Raw genomic sequence first — 17,719 nt, forward strand, 5'->3', positions numbered from 1 at the left:
ACAGGTCCTCTGAAATGATAACACAGAAGAATTTAAAGTTGCTAACCCTTTCCACTGCTGATCCCCTAGTGAGGACTGGCTCATGGATCTCCAGTGTCCTCTTCCTGAAGTCAATAATCAGCTATTTAGTCTTGATGATATTGAGTGAGAGGTTGTTGTGATACCACTCAGCCAGATTTTCAATATGCTGATTCACCACCACCTATAATGTGGTCAATGACAGTGTATTGGCAGCAAATTTAAAAATGCCATTGGGGCTGTGCTTAGCTCACAGTCATAAGTGAGTGGAGCAGGGGGCTAGGCACACAGCTTTTTGGTGCACCTATGCTGATGGAGATTGTAGAGGAGCTGTTGTTGCCAATCTGAACTGCAGGTGAGAAAATTGAGGATCTAATTGTACAATGAGGTATTGAGGCCAAGGTTTTGAAGTTTATTCGTTAGTTTTGAAGGGATAAAGGTATTTATAAATCATTGATAATATTTGCTTAAAATTACCATGGCACATGAGAGAATTTTTTAGAAGATTATCACCAATTTGGGCACATCCTTTAGTATGAAGGAAGACATCAAGGAAGACATGAAATACGATCATGTATTTTATATAACTTGCATCGAATCCCCAATCTTCAATGATATTTGATTGAAATTGGATCACCTACTGCACTAAACCATGACAGTGCTATCTCAGTGCATTGTGATGTTCTTACTGAAAATGATGTAAGGATCTTTTAGTTGTATGGCCTCTCCATCAGCTAGAAACAGGTTTGTGACTCCAAAGGGGAAACATGAAAATATGCAAGTACTTTCATCAAATCTCAAAGATTAACAGTCAATAGACAATAGGTGCAGAAGTAGACCATTCGGCCCTTCGAGCCTGCACCGCCATTTTGAGATCATGGCTGATCAATTACTATCAATACCCGGTTCCTGCCTTGTCCCCATATCCCTTGATTCCCCTATCCATAAGATACCTATCTAGCTCCTTCTTGAAAGCATCCAGAGAATTGGCCTCCACTACCTTCCGAGGCAGTGCATTCCAGACCCCTACAACTCTCTGGGAGAAGTTTTTCCTTAACTCTGTCCTAAATGACCTACCCCTTATTCTCAAACCATGCCCTCTGGTACTGGGCCGATTACATTAACCAATCACATGGCAGAAAAGAACTGACTACAGTGTGGAAATTTTAATATCAGAATAAAAGTATCCTTATACAATTTAAGTATAGAATATTTCTTTATTGACATATGGGTTTAAAAAGTTCAAATAATAATATTATAAGTTTTGATATTACATTTATCTCAATGTATGCAGTTCATTTTCATAAATAATGGAAAAAGCAAAGTATCTTTTTAAACATGATTGCAGGTACAAAATTCCAAAATTTTCCCCATAACCAATAAAATTGTTTTCTGAATTGCAAGTGCATATACAACATTTCAACATCAATAAAAAAAACATTTAGACTTATTTCCAAAGCAGTACTCCATACTAAAACCAATAAAAGCATTTCACAGAAGCAAATTTATATATAACTTAAAAACATATCAAAATTCTATATCCTATTGTAAGATAATTACATATTGAAAACTGCATAATGTACTAGATCCAATTACACATCTGCTATGAACAGAAATTCATTGAAATTGTAATTCTTTAAATCATTTATAGAAATGTTACCTAACCTCAAAAACAAAGTACGAAGTGTGATTGATAAGTTTGTGGCCTAAGGTAGAAGGAGTCCGTTTTAGAAAACCTAGCACATTTATTTTTCAACATTGTCCCCTCCTACATTTACACACTTCGTCCAGTGGTTGTGGATCTTGGACCTCCAGAAAGTGTCCACAGATGGGTGATTGATAAGTTCATGGCCGAAGGATATGAGTTATACAGCTCTCGTTACATGCACATGCAGTTCAACTCTTTGACTGATTATGCGAAAAGTTTGAAGTCAATAACTCATCACTTAATAACTCATCAGGGGTGTTTGATAAGTTCGTGGTCTAAGGAGAAGGAGATAAGTTATTAACATTTACTGGCTGTGTCTCCACTATCATAAGAGTGGCAAAGAGACTTAGGAGTCCTAGTGCAGCATTCCCTTAGCTTGCAGGTTGAATCAGTGGTAAGGAAGGCAAATTCAATGTTCGCATTTACTTCAAAAGAATCAGAATTAGAATCAGGTTTAATATCGCTGGCATATGTCATGATATTTATTGTTTTGAGGATATATAAAACCAAGGATGTAATGCTGAATGCATTGGTCAGACCTTATTTGCAGTATTGTGAGCATCGTTGACCCATTTGTAAGAATCTTTGTATCATCTGCAAACTTGGTAACAAAGCAGGTAAAAATTATATAAGTAAAAGTGTGTTTCATAGGTATGTATTTTGAGATTGTAATTAGATGATTATGTACCCTAATGTTCCAAGGCCCATTACTTCCTTAAAACAAATATTACAAGACCATGAGACATAGGAACAGTATTAGGTCATTCAGCCCATTGACTTTTCTCTGCCATCCTCTCAACCCCACTATCCTGCTTTATATAGAACAGTACAGGCCCTTCAACCCACAATGAACTACTCCAAGATCAATGTAACTCTTCCCTCCCACATAGCCCTGCATTTTTCTTTGATTCATATGTACCTATCTAAGAGTCTTTTAAATGTATTTGCCACTACCACCACCCCTGGAAACTCATTCCACATACCTACCACTCTCTATTTTTATAAAAACTACCTCTGAAATTCCTCCTATATTTACCTCCAACACCTTAAAGTTACATTCTCTTTTATTAGCTACTTCCACCTTGGGAAAAACTGTCTGGCTATCTGCTCTATCTGTGCCTCCTATCATCTAGTACATCTCTGTCAAGTCACCTCTCATTCTCCTTCGCTCCAAAGGGACAAACCCTAGTTCACTCAACATATCCCCAAAGAATTCATTCATGCTCATGGGGCATGGTCTGCTTCTCAAAAAGCCATGTTAACTATCAAACCAAATGCTTGTAAAATATTGTCTTTAAGAATCTTCTTCAATAGATTGCCTGCCACTATTCTAAGACTCACAGGTCTATGATTCCCAGGGCTATCTATTACCTTTGTTAAACATTTGCCACCCTCCAGTCCTCTGGCATTACTCCTGTGACTAGTAAGGATGCAAGGATCATCGCCAAAGGCACAACAAAGTCTTTCCTTGCTGATTTGCTGTATATCAATGATTTAGATGATGGAATAGTTGGCTTTGTTGCCATGTTTGCAGATAATATGAAGATTAGTTAAGGGGCAGTAGCGTTGAGGAAGCAGGTAGGCTGCAGGTGGACAGACAGATTAGTAGAATGGGCAAGAAAGTGGCAAATGAAATACAATGTTGGAAAATGCATGGTCATTGACTTTGGTAGTAGAAATAAATGAACAGATTATTTTCAAATTGGGAAGAAAATTCAAAATTCACAGATGCAAAGGGACTTGGGAGTCCTTGTACAGAACACCATGAAGGTTAACTTGCAGGTTGAGTTGGTGGTGAGGAAGGCAAATGCAATTCATTACAAGAGGTCTAGAATACAAGAGCACGGATGTGATGTTGAGGGTTTATAAGGTGCTGCTGAGGCCTCACCTTGAGTATTGTGAACAGTTTTGGGCTCATCTAAGGAAAGATGTGCTGGCATCGGAGTTCACAAGGATGATTCTCAGAATGAAAGGGTTATCATACAAGGAACATTTGATAGCTCTGAGTCTGTAATCACTGGAATTTAGAAGATTGGAGGGGGCAGAAGAAATCTCGTTGAAACTTTTTGAGTGTTGAAAGGCCTAGACAGAGTAGATGTGAAAGGATGTTTCCTATGGTGGGGAAGGCTAAGGCAAAAGGGCACAGCCTCAGGATAGAGGGGCGTCCATTTAAAACAGAATTGCAGACAAATTTCTTCAGCCAGAGGGTGGTGAATTTGTGGAATTTGTTGCCAAATGCAGCTGTGGACAGGTAGTTGGGTGTATTTAAGGCAAAGATTGATAGGTTCTTGATTGGACAGAATCCAAGGTTACAGGGAGAAGGCTGGGGAGTGGGGTTGAAGAGGAGAAAAAAGGATTAGCCATGATTGAACAATGGAGTAGACTAGATGAGCCAAATGGCCTAATTCTGCTCCTATGTCTTATGGTCTTGTAATACGGCCTTAAGTGCATTCCTGCACAGCTTACATTTATCAATATTGACAAGAGTACCAAGAATGTGTTATTTGCTAATTTGTTCACGTTTCATGACAACATTTCAAACCCTGTTGAGATGGAGGTTATTTCCTTGATTGATGACAATATGCCATTTTACAATAGATTTCAAAGATGATGTGGAAATTTTTAAGGTATAAAGTAGCATACAGAATGTAAATGCCCTTTAAATAATTAAAATGGAATAATTAGCAAAATGGATGGAGATTACTGTAAATAATCACAGGCTAGAATTTCAGTATCAAACCACTGTCAGATATTTTAAAATCAGTAATTATGGACAAATATTTTAAATAATTGTTTATGATAGTGAACTTTTTAAAACATTCTGTTCTGGTGCAACGGGTTCACAGTAGTCTGTTGGCATTATCATACAAATTGTAGCAGGTAAGCTACCAGGTGTGACAATTCCTGGTTAATCAATCAAATTTTTCATTGAGCACTCTGCACTCTGGACTGGCAACAAATCTTCTCAGATTACAAGTGCCAGTGTCATTTTGAGCAGTTTTCCATGATTGAGGAGTTGCTATGTCTTTCATTCCATTCAAGAATGACCAGTGGCAGAGTAGTGATCATAAATATTATCCCAACAAGGAGAAATATTACAACCTAGAAAACAAATGTTAAAAGGTGAGTTTCTCCTCCATTGATAGGATAAGTGAAAATGATAATTTCATAACAATATTCGCATCAGACTCAGTGTTTGACTCCTTGAAAGTAGCTGTAACAGGTAGATAGGGTCGTAAAGAGAGCTTTGGCACATTGGCCTTCATAAATCAAAGTATTGAATACAGTATTCTCCAAGTTCTGATGAAGGGTCTCAGCCTGAAACACCCACAGTATACTCTTTTCCGTAGATGCTGCCTGGCCTGCTGAGTTCCTCCAGCATTTTGTGCGCTTATTGAATACAGGAGTTTGGACGTTCAGTTGAAGTTGTGTGCAGTTCTGCTCACCTACCTACGAGCGAGATATTATTAAGACTGAAATAATGCAGATAAAATTTGCAAGGATGTTGCCAGTGACTTGAGGACCTGAGTTATAGGGAAAGTTGAATAGGTTAGATTTTTAGGGGAGATTTGATAGACGTATACAAAAGTATGAGGGGTATTGGCCGGCTTTTTCCACTGAGGTTGGGTGAGACAAGAACTAGAGGTCATAGATTAAGGGTGAAAGGTGAAATGTTTAAGGGGAACATGAGGGAGAACCTCTTCACTCAGAGAGTGGTGAGTGTGTGGAACAAACTGCCAGCACATGTGGTGGATATGGGTTCAATTTCAATACTTAAGAGAAATTTGGATAGGAACATGGATGGGAGGGGGTGGAGGGCTGTGGTCTGGGTGTGGGTGATGGGACTAGGCAGAATAACAATTTGGCATGGACCTGTTTCTGTGCTGTAGTGTACAAGATAATGGGAGTCATTGATCATGTGGATAGCTAGAGGCTTTTCCCCAGTGCTGGAATGGCTAGCATGAATGGGCATAGTTTTAAGGTGTTTGGAAATGGGTACCAAGGGATGTCAGGGGTAGGTTTTTCCACACAGAAAGTGGTAGGTGCATGGAATGTTCTGCCTGCGGTGGTGGTGGAAGCAGATACAAGGGGTCTTTTAAGAGTCTCTTAGATAGGTATTTGGGGATTAGAAAAATAGAGGGCTATGCGGTAGGGAAATTCTAGGCAGTTTCGAGAGTAGGTTACATGGTCAGCACAACAAGGGTCTGTAATGTGCTGTAGATTTCTATGTTCTTATTGCCTATGTAGTATTCTATATAGGTGAAATCAACTTTGTGGGATTTGATGTGTATTTTTGGAAAGAGATGACTAGAAATTTATTGCTAAAAATTGGTGTGAGGTGCTTACTTAGTAGCAGAGGAACATTGTGGCAAGGCTCAGTAGATAAAATTAGTGCCTCACTCCTCCAACAATCAGAGTTCAATTTTGATCGTGTGCTGACTATGCAGTTCACACATGCTCCCTGTACTTTTCTATCACGCTCCTTACACATTCCAAAAGGTACACAGCAAGCATAAACTGCAAGCATATAATGTTGCAGTCTGTTCTTGAAACTGACTGAGGACTGAATATTGGTCTAAATACTCTTTCTATCTTTTTCAAAGGGGTGCCATGAAATCATGGGAGATCACGGTAGTGTAGAAGTTAGTGTGATGCTATCACAGCCCGGGGCATTTTAGAGCTTAGATTCCAATTCTGACACAGTCTGTAAGGTGCTTGTATGATCTCCCCATAACCATGTGGGTTTCCTCTGTCTGCTCTGATTTCCTCCCAGTTCAAATATGTACCAGTTAGTAGGTTAATTGGTTATTGTAAATTGTCCCGTGATTAAGCTAGTGTTAGGCTAGTAGGTTGCTGGGCAGTGCAGTTCATGGGGCTTATAGGGCCTGTTCCATGCTGCATCTCTAAATAAATAAATAAATAGATAGACAAGGGTTTGATATCTCATCTGAACAGTGAATATCCCTTCATTCTGGAGTGGAAGCATCAACTGAGATTTTGTGATCAAATCTCGAGACTTGTACGCCGTATAAAAGTGAGAGTGTGATGAACTGACCATGGCTATGCAGGTACCTCTGTTCCGATTGTATAACAGCAATAAATCAATTTATATGGCCTGAAGCATCAGTGGATAGATTTCAAAACTAAAATATGAAGTTCAGTAAATAACTTTGCTCATAAATGGAAGGATATGGACATTGTGTAGGCAGAAGGGATTAGATTACTCAGCATGGCATTGTGGGCTGATGAACCTGGTCCTCTGCTGTACCTTTCTATGTTCTATGTTTAATTCTGAATGTTGAATTCTACAAGAGGAAGATGATATTCACGAATAAAAGGATGAGAATTAATGGTAGCAGTAAATGATCAAAGCAAACCATTTTGTTTACAAATTAATAATGCCTTTCTGAATGGGTGATATTGGAGTGCACATTGATTCCGAGATTCTTTTTCACACGACATTAGAAATACAATTAGCAATAGTCAAGTCCATTCAGAAAAGATCACATGAAACACAGGGTTTTTTATGTTGAGAGATGCAAAACAAATTTGTATCAAATCATCTTAATCTACAGTTACTTCCTGCAGTTAATTTCAAACAATCACAGTGATTAAGGGGTATGAAGAAATAAATGTGAAAAGCGGAATTGTTGTCCTCAAGGCATCTGTGTGCCAATTTCAATGTTTGTTATAGCCAGGGGTGGTAATGGGGACAAACTCCCACTACCTATTAAATACTCCTAATGGCATGAGGCAGAACTAGTCAACCAAGTCAAGCTCCTGGCCTTCACGTGTGGCTTAGCTATTAACCATTTCTACTGACAGGAGGAGGGGCAAAGGCGGGTTACTGGTACTTTGAAACCAGTCACTTTGGGCAGATGGGGATCGTCAGCCATGGTTAGCAGCTCATCTGGAAGGAAAACTTATTTCAAACCTCCACTGCCTTGTGGCTATGCTCACTCATGGGGAATGATTTGGGAGTAAACTTGGAGGGAGAAATCTGGAGGTGGAGTCCCTAAGGCAGTCCTACATTGAGTTCAATGCTAACTGGCAACTCCTGTGATGCAGCTGGTACCAAACTGTATCGATCTGTGCCGTTCTTTTGGGTTCATCAGATACGTGAAGAGGGGGAGCTTGCTGCATGGGCAACAGCTTGCGAATCTAGACAACTCGGTTGGCCTCACTCACTCACCAATTTTTGCATAAGGTGCAAAAAAAAAGAGGGGAGATTTGACAGAAAATTATGAAGGGTTCAAATAGGGTAAATGTAATCAGGCTTTTTCCACTAAGGTTGGGTGAGACTAGAACTGGAGATCATGGGCTAAGGGTGAAAGATGAAATGTTCAGAAAACATAGAAAACCTACAGCACAATACAAATGCTTTGGCCCATAATGCTGTGCCGAACATGTACTTACTTTAGAATTACCTAGGGTTACCCATAGCCATCTATTTTTCTAAGCTCTATGAATCTATCCAGGAGTTTCTTAAAAGACCCTAACGTATCTGCCTCCACCACCATTGCTGGCAGCCCATTCCACACACTCACCTCTCTCTGCATAAAAAAAGACTTACGCCTGACATCTCCTCTGTACCTACTTCCAAGCAGCTTAAAACTGTGTCCTCTAGTGCTAGTCATTCCAGCCCTGGGAAAAAGCCTCTGATTATCCACACGATCAATGCCTCTCATCATCTTATGTTTAAGGGGAACATGAGGGGGATCTTATTCACTCAGAGGGTGGTAAGAGTGTAGAATGAACTGTTATCAGAAGTGGTGGATGCAAGTTGAATTTAAACATTTAAGAGAAATTTGGATAGGTACATGGATGGGAGGGGTGTGGAGGGCTATAGCCCCAGTACAGTTTGATGGAAGTAGGCAGATAAATGGTTTGGCACAGACTAGATGGGCTGAAGGGCCTGTTTTTGTGCTGTAGTGACTCTACAAGAGTGACTCTAGAAGAGTATTTTTAAAGTAATAAAATTGGATTATTCAATATAAAACCAGAATTTAACATACACATTCAGAATTAATCAAATTGATTACATGTTGTATAAAGGGTACCTACGCCAATTTTCTGGAATTTTCCCAGACACTTGTTCTTCACAAGCTTTAAATATAACAAGGCAGGAAGAATGAATATCAACATATTAGCAGACGTGGAGCCTGTAAGACAGAAATACACATGTTTGAACACAGCACAACAAAAATTAAATGAAGTTACTGAAAATTATATTGGAACATAGGGTAAATGTATGCAGAAATAATATCACAACCTACCAACAACAGCAAATACATCCTTTATTGTTGGGATGTATATTACAGAAATATTAACAAGAGTTAGCAGAAAGACTGTGACTGCAACATGTTGAATCCAGTTGAATTCTGCCTTGAAAAACAACAAGCCAATTGAAAGGCGGACCTATGTAAATAGAAGTTACAAACAAGTATTTAGCAAATTTCAGAGTTGTTAATTACCACCACACTAAAACTATACACAAATCCATCTTAAATGATTTCATAATCATTTTCAGCGTGAATAGTTCAGGCAACATATGAAAGACGTTCTTTACTAGTTCAAATCAATAAAGTTAAGTTTCATTAAAAATAGTTCTCATTAATGTCTGAATACATTCCTGACTGACAGTGTTAGCCACATTCAGCCCTTTGTGTTTCTAAACTTCAGTTCTACTGGTGCCCATGAACGGAAAAGCCTACAACAAGTAGGGGGAGGGGATTCAGACCCATCATTACAGGGTAAGCCTTCTCTACCATTCAGCACATCTAGATGGAGCGCTACCACAAGAAAGCAGCATCCATCATCAAGGGCCTCCACCATCCATGCCATGCAGTCTTCTCACAGCTGCCATTGGAAAGGTGGTATGGGAGCCTTCCCCCTTCCAAGAGCAGTCCTGGCCACAAAATCAGTGGAATGCTGGAAGAATGCTGGTCAATCCTTACAGTGTTGCAGATTCCAGCATCTGCTGCCTCATTTGATTCCAGTCTGTGCAACAAAGGCAATAAATTTAACAACAGTAAAAATGCATGAAGTGGTGCCATTTGAGGAACCGAACTGTCTCAGACTGAACTCACCTACTGGCAAAACTACTGGATTGGAGAATTAGGCAGTGGTGTTCATTTGGAACAAATCTGTAAAACTGATTGACTCACGAGTACTCACAGTGAACAGAAGGACTGGCACTGTCAGTATTACTGCTATAATGACAGCCAAACGAATTAGCAAAATCAGTTTGTCACTGGGATCCGTGTAAGAGTGAAGCAGCTCTTCTTTAACACTGCCTGTGTGAAAAAGGAAACAAAGTAATCAGAAGTTGTCATTGTTTTCATTAGCACTGGATTAATTTTCAAAGTGTAAACCTGTTCGGACAGCCTGAGTCTGGAATGCATTCTCTGTGCAGTTTCCAAAATGCTGGAGACATAACTCTCCAAGTGTTACGTACCTGTGACACGTGACAGTGGTACCCTGGTCACGTGACTGGGGTTGAAGTTATAATGGACTTGAGGTAATGGTCTTGTGATGGTGGAGTGATGTCATTTTCCCGCCAGTAGAGGTCATGTGACAGGTTTTTTTTTACAGGGTATAAAAGGAAGACCCACCCTGTCAGGTGGGGCAGTTCGTGGCGGGATTTGCCAAGATGACTTCATGTCCCTGCGTGATTTAATGTGATGACGCAGTTTAGTTAAAAATGAAGTTTTATATAATGCCTAAAGTTTAAAAGGTCATTGCCAGCGGTTTCTTTGCTGGTGGAGAGTGAAGAAAAGTTTGGAAGATAAAAATCGAGGAGAATCGATTTTCGACGGTGGATTGGTTACGACCTTATGTGATCCTCATTCGGAGGGATTTCGTTGACTATTCTTGCTGTTAATCCCTGGGTTTGACCAAAAAGGGTTGAGAATAGTGTGGAAAGAAGGTCAGTTCCTTTAAGCCGTTATATTTTATAAAATTCTTCGTGGGAAAGTTCAACGCCGGGGAATCGAAGGACATCGACATGGAAGAGAATTTAAATTGTTTTAAAAAGTCTCTCCTTTTAAAAGGACCGTGAGCTTTTGAACTTTCGGCATACCGCTTTAAAGAACTGTTTACTCTCGGCATACCGCTTTAAAGAACTGTTTTTTTTCAATACCGCTTTAAGAACTGTTTGAATTGCAGTGCTATTAAGAACTGTGAATGTGTCGCACAGCAGCTGAGTTCCGGTTACGTTTGGGTTTGTTTACTTTTGAGGGGGTTTGTTTTCAGTGATTAATAAACGTGTTATTTGTTATAAAAACCCTTGCCTAACTCATATATATTTATTGTTGCCTGAATACGTAACACAAGCGACCTCATGAAATGGAGCAGGCTTTGAAGGAAGGCTAAGCCTCAGAAGATGCAACATGGGGCTCCACCAACGGACTACCACAATGGCTCTTTGGTAGCTATGGACTCTCCATAATCATCTCTGATCAACAGAGACACTGAATAATTACACAAACAGGTAACTTGGATCTAAACAGAACATAAACAAATTTTCCTTGTTGGAATTAAATTCTCCTTCTATCTCATTACTTTAAAACAAGTTCCTTTAAATGTAAATACTTATTTCCCTATGACATTCCAATAGAAATGCCACAAAATACAAGGCATCAGATTGCTGTTTGTACTTAAATCTGTACAGCAGAAAATCCTCTGAAGGAACACCACACAGGTTTTCTGTGCAGTTTCCAACAATATAATTCCCAAAGCTGCCTTATGAAATGGAGTGGGCAAGACTCATGTGTGAAATATTAATATAAATACAAAAGATGAGGAAAACTATTCAGCTATTCTTATCTTGTCGCCACTCTGATAGAAAGAGACATGTGATAGCTTTAAGGGTAAAGCTGACACAATGCACACCAAATGCATCTGGCCCCTCACCCTACTCCTGGTCTCAGAAGTGTTGTAAAGCTGACACAATGTATACTGAGTGCATTTGGTCCCTCAGCTGAAGACAATCCAGTACTCCTGGTCTCAGAGGTGCAGTGGGAGGTCTGACTTCCAGCTCATGCAGTATTGCCATGTTGTAGGGTGTATTTTAAGAGTTGAAGCCCAGAATTCACTGACACACGGAGCCCACTGAAGCACCACTGTTATCTAACTTAATCACTAATTCCCTTTACAGTACAAAAATATAGAGTCATTTTAGTTCAATAACAAAACTGATTCTTGAAGCATTCATTTGGGGATATTGAAGTATATCCCATCTAAAAATTTTGTTTGAAGATAAATGACCATTTTCTAATTTAATGCAATGGCCTCTCTAAACCCAGTTATAACATTCATAAATCTCAGCATTTCTTCATTCTGAACTGGACTGAATAAGAAAAACTGCATTTGAATTTTGATTATAAATCTAGTTTTGCTTTGTGGTTTTTGGCTTCAACAAAAGTCATAAATACTTTTGATTGAAGTCTGTAGAATTAGGAGGACGACGGTGCCTAACAGTGACTCCTTTGCTTGCGTCTTTGGAAACAGCTCTATTTCTATCTTTAATATTTCTTTTTTCCCTTTTGAAGGTTCTTTTGGAGACCCTGACCTGGAGTTACACGCTGACTTTGGTTCTTTGCAGGAATGGGACCTGCTCTCAGAGCCTCACGACCAGCTGCTTTTCAATATACCAAGGACACGGCCTGGAAGACTAGCGCACCTTCAGGGTGCCAGACTTTCGTGTCTCTGGAAGCATCTCTGCTCAAACCAGAGTTCTTTGGGCACAGAGCTCGGAAAAAGTGAAGCAACGGACTTTTAACACCATAAACCAATGAACTGCTTTGTTATGTCTCCCCTCTCAGGGACTCTTCTTTTTCCCTTATTAGGGAGAGGGAGAGCCTGTAGTATGACAAATTACCAGGTGAATGAGTAGTCTTTGTCTCTGCAAGTCTCTGTCTTTATTGATGCTTAGCTGCGTGCTGAGTGTTCAGTGGGGGTGCTGCTGCTTTTGCGCTGGTGGGGGAGGGGAGTCAATTCTTTGCTGCTGCTTTTGTGTGCGGGGGGAGCTGGGGGGGTGCTTTGGGGTTCTAACATTTAACTGTTATTCATTCTTTGGAACAATCCTCTTTCTGTGGATGTTTGTGAAGAATTCAGGATGTATATTGTATACATTTCTCTGACATTAAGTGGACCTATTGAAACCTATTAAGAATTCTTCACTTCAAACAAAATCATTCAACAAAATAACTGAATATAATATAGCTAGAGATAGTATAGACTCATATTCGTGCCTGCGTTTTGTCAAATGCCTGCCTCAGCTTCAATTGTTCTCTGGAAGGCAAATTGTCATCTTGAGTTTTGCTGATTTGACTTTAACATATATTTTATTATGAACTTAAAAAATACAAGGAAATCTTGGGCATGCTCCACCATGCAATAACATCATAGCTAAATTATTGCCTCAGCAGCACATCCTACACCTATATCAAGCTCTTTAATTTCCTAAATATCTAAAAATCTATCCTTTCCTGATAAAGAATCATACAGCATACAGACTAGTCCTTCAGTCTACTCTGCCCATGACCAGTATTGAGACTCATATATATTTTAACTTTTGTTACACCAACCTTCTCTTATAATGTGGGTTGTTTGTATTTTTTTTTAACTTTGTTGTGTCTGAGTTGCCGTCTTGAGACATGGGGGTAATTTTACTATTAGATTGCTTGCTTGCCTCTTTTTGGCTTTTTTCCTGGGATTTTGAGGGTGGAGGGAGGGGGATTTTTCTTTTCTCTTTTCTTTTTGCTTGCTTTCTGCTTAGTTTTATTTCATGGGCTTATATGAAACTACAAAAATGGTCGCAGTGCCGTGACTTCCAGTTTCTCCTTGAACTTACTTCCTTCTTCCAGGTTCATGAGATCACTTTTTTTTCAAACTTATGTGTTAACTGTAATAAATATTGTCAATATGGATAGGACTATTAACTTTGTTTCTTGGAATACTAATGGTTTAAATCATCCGATCAAACGGAAAAAAACATTCAAAGTATTCCATAGAATGAATGCTGATGTTATTTTTGTACAAGAGACTCATGTAAGGAAGGTGGATAGTCAACGGTTGTTTAGGTTTTGGAAGGGCCAACAGTATCACTCAAATTCGCAAGCCAAAGTAAGAGGTGTTTCCATTTTTATAGATTCATCAACTTCTTTTATACATCATGAAACAATTTCAGATCCGCAAGGTAGATTTTTGCTTATTACTGGTCTACTTTTTAATCAAAAAGTTGTTTTAGTTAATGTTTATGCTCCAAATACTGATTGTCCTGAATTTTTTAAATGTTTATTTACATCCTTTCCTAATTTGAATCAATATAGATTGATAATGGGTGGGGATTTTAACTGTTGTTTAAACCCTTTGATGGATAGATCCAAGCCTACCCAAACTCTTCCGAATAAATCGGCTTCTCTCATTAACTCTTTTATGATTGATTCAGCTATTTGTGAAATTTGGCGTTTTTTACACCCTAATGACAAAGAGCTTTCATACTTTTCCCATGTTTACCATAATTACTCAAGAATTGATTACTTTTTCATTGATCACCATTTACTTACAGATGTTATGGATCGTAAATATGACTCTATTACCATATCTGATCATGCACCTTTGAAGTTATCTATTAAGATGATGGATTCATATATTAATACTAAAGGTTGGAGGTTTAATCCTGTTTTATTGCAGGATTCTGACTTTGTTAACTTTATTAAACAGCAAATTGATTTGTTTTTCTCAACAAATTCTACAGCAGAAATCTCTAGTGGAACTTTATGGGATACTTTTAAGGCATATATTCGTGGACAGATTATTTCATATTCTGCTGGAGTTAGGAAACAAACTAATTCTAAAATATTAACACTAGTTGATAAAATCAAAGCAATTGACAAGATTTATTCAATGACCCCTAGCAAAGAACTTTATAAAGAAAGAGTGGAACTTCAAATGGAGCATAGCTTATTATTATCCTCCTCGATTGAAAGTCAGTTAATTAAATCAAAAGCCCAATTCTATATATATGGAGATAAGTCTGGTAAATTACTAGCTAACCAATTGAAAATTGCTTCGGATAAACGACAGATTACTAGGATTCGTAAACAAGATGGTACTTTGACGATCGATCACAAAGAGATAAATAAAGCCTTTCAAGATTTTTATAATTCCTTATATCAATCAGAATGTACTAAGGACTCTTCTATAATAAATGAATTTTTAAGGAAATTGAATATTCCAAAAGTAACTGTTGAGGATAGTGTATTTTTGGATACACCTATTACGGAGTCTGAAATAGAAAAGGCTATTTTTTCAATGAATTCGGGTAAAGCTTCTGGTCCAGATGGTTTTTCTACAGAATTTTTAAAATCTTTTTCTTCCATACTTTCTCCTTGGCTTTGTAAAATTTTTAAAGATGCATTAAGTATAGGCAAATTACCACAATCTTTTTATGAAGCTTCTATTTCTTTAATTCTTAAAAAAGATAAAGACCCTACTGAATGTGCATCCTATCGGCCTATATCCTTGTTGAATATGGATTTTAAGATTTTTAGTAAAATTTTGGCTATTAGATTAGAAAATATATTACCTCAAATTATTTCTGAAGATCAGACTGGATTTATTAAAAATCGCTATTCATCTTTTAACATTAGAAAATTAATTAATATTATTTATACCTCTTCATCTAAAATACCAGAATGTGTCATTTCTTTAGATGCCGAAAAAGCATTTGATAGAGTCGAATGGCCATATTTATTTAATACAATGCAACATTTTAATTTTAGTTCAAAATTTATATCATGGATTAAATTAATATACCATAAACCCTTAGCTTCGGTTTTTACCAATAATCAAAGATCCCCTTTTTTCAGCTATTTTGTGGTACAAGGCAAGGTTGTCCTTTAAGTCCTTTATTATTTGACATTGCTTTAGAACCCTTGGCTATAGCTATTCGTGAATCACCCAATATTTTTGGTATTACCCGTGGGGAGACGACGTATAAGGTATCAGTATATGCGGATGATTTGTTATTATATATATCTGACCCTGAAAGATCTATTCCTGCTATTTCTTCTTTGCTTGCTCAATTTAGTAACTTTTCTGGTTATAAATTGAATTTTAATAAGAGTGAACTATTTCCATTAAATATGTATGTTCCAATTTATAATCATGTACCATATAGAATTGTTAGATTATTTTACTTATTTAGGTATTAAAATTACCAAAAAACATAAAGATTTATTTAAAATTAATTTTCTACCTTTAATCGATCAAATTAAGCAACTTGCTAATAGGTGGTCTCCACTATCTTTGTCTTTGGTAGGCAGAGTTACTGCCATTAAGATGATGATACTACCTAATTTTTTATATTTATTTCAAGCATTACCAATTTTTATTCCTAAATCTTTTTTTGATATGGTTGACTCTAAAATATCTTCTTAATTGTGGCAGAACAAAAATCCTAGACTAGGCAAAAAATATTTACAGAAGCCTAAGAAGGAGGGCGGCTTGGCTCTACCAAACTTAAGATTTTACAATTGGGCAGTTAATATACGGTATTTAATATTCTGGACACAAGAATCGACTACAGCTGCTTGCCCACAATGGGTAAATTTGGAATGTAAATCTGTGCATGATTTTTCACTGATTTCAATCTTAGGATCTTCACTTCCTTTTTCGTTATTCAAAATGAATAAACAAATCCCATAGTCAAGTATACATTACGAATTTGGTTTCAATTTCGTAAATTTTTTGGCTTGAATAAGTTTATGCTGTCATGTCCTATAATATCTAACTACTTCTTTCGGCCTTCATCTATAGATCAAGCGTTTCTCTTTTGGAAAACAAAAGGTATAACATGTTTTCGTGATCTGTTTTTGGATGATAACATTATGTCCTTTGAACAGCTATCGAATAAATATAATTTACCTAAAACCCATTTTTTTAGATATTTGCAAGTCAGAAATTTTTTGTATAATGAATTATTTTTTGTATAATGAATCTTTTTTCGAAAGAATGTCCATTGGACATTACAGAAAGAATTTTAGCCCTCAATCCTTGTCAAAAGGGTTTAGTAGCTATCATTTATAATATGATTATGAGTGTACAGCCAGATGTATCAGAAAAAATTAAGAAGGAATGGCAAGAATAGTTGCATTGTCCTATATCTACTGAGCAATGGGAAAAAATTTTATCATTGGTAAATTCGTCCTCTATTTGTGCTAAACATGCCCTAATACAATTTAAGGTTGTACATAGAGCTCACATGTCTAAAGATAAACTTGCTCGATTTTATTCTTATGTTAATTAACCTGTGACAGATGTCATTCTGATGTTGCTTCATTGACTCATATGTTCTGGTCTTGTCCTTGTTTACAAAATTATTGGAAAGATATTTTTAATATTATTTCAAGAGTTTTAAATATCAATTTCCAACCGCATCCTTTTACTGCAATTTTTGGTTTACCAATGATGGATAATAATCGTCTATCCGCTTCATCTCAACGAATGATTGCATTTGTTACATTAATGGCTAGAAGATCTATTTTACTGAATTGGAAAGAAATTAACCCTCCAACTGTATTTCAGTGGTTTTCTCAAACTATTTCTTGTTTGAGTTTAGAAAAAATTAGAAGCGTGGTTTTTGATTCTTCAGTTAAATTTGAGGAAACTTGGAGACCATTTATTCAACATTTTCATATGAGTTAAATGGTCTGATCCTAAACCTTACTGTTATTATCCTTAATTATTTGGATGGAGGTTCGGAGTTATCGGCACTACTGTATGTATTTAACATTATGCAATTGCCCATGTTGGTTAGTTTTTTTTTTAAGTTTTCTTTTAGTTTTTTTGGGGTTTTTTTTCTCTTTTTCGATTCTTTTACATTAATACTATGAGTTTGATATATATTGATTATTATATATCTGATTGTCTATTTAAACTATTAATTATGTACTCTCAAACATTTTGTATTCATATTTCACTTAT

The 17,719-nt window shown here is 37.3% G+C and overlaps 1 protein-coding gene across 2 annotated transcripts in view; it reads right to left on the bottom strand.

The window, feature by feature from the left end:
* Positions 1-1,277: 1,277 nt before the first annotated feature.
* The window catches only part of LOC140734560 (sodium-coupled neutral amino acid symporter 1-like), a 117,697-nt gene continuing 101,255 nt past the window's right edge, over positions 1,278-17,719 (bottom strand). For both annotated transcript variants that reach the window (XM_073058700.1, XM_073058701.1), the window contains exons 13-16: positions 9,905-10,023; positions 9,004-9,145; positions 8,792-8,889; positions 1,278-4,828 (exon numbers count right to left, since the gene is read on the bottom strand). In XM_073058700.1, the coding sequence (XP_072914801.1) occupies positions 4,712-4,828; positions 8,792-8,889; positions 9,004-9,145; positions 9,905-10,023 (476 nt within the window). In that variant the 3' untranslated portion in view covers positions 1,278-4,711. The remainder of the gene's footprint in view (positions 4,829-8,791; positions 8,890-9,003; positions 9,146-9,904; positions 10,024-17,719) is intronic.

Source organism: Hemitrygon akajei, chromosome 10 (assembly GCF_048418815.1).
Source record: "Hemitrygon akajei chromosome 10, sHemAka1.3, whole genome shotgun sequence".
Lineage (NCBI taxonomy): Eukaryota > Metazoa > Chordata > Chondrichthyes > Myliobatiformes > Dasyatidae > Hemitrygon > Hemitrygon akajei.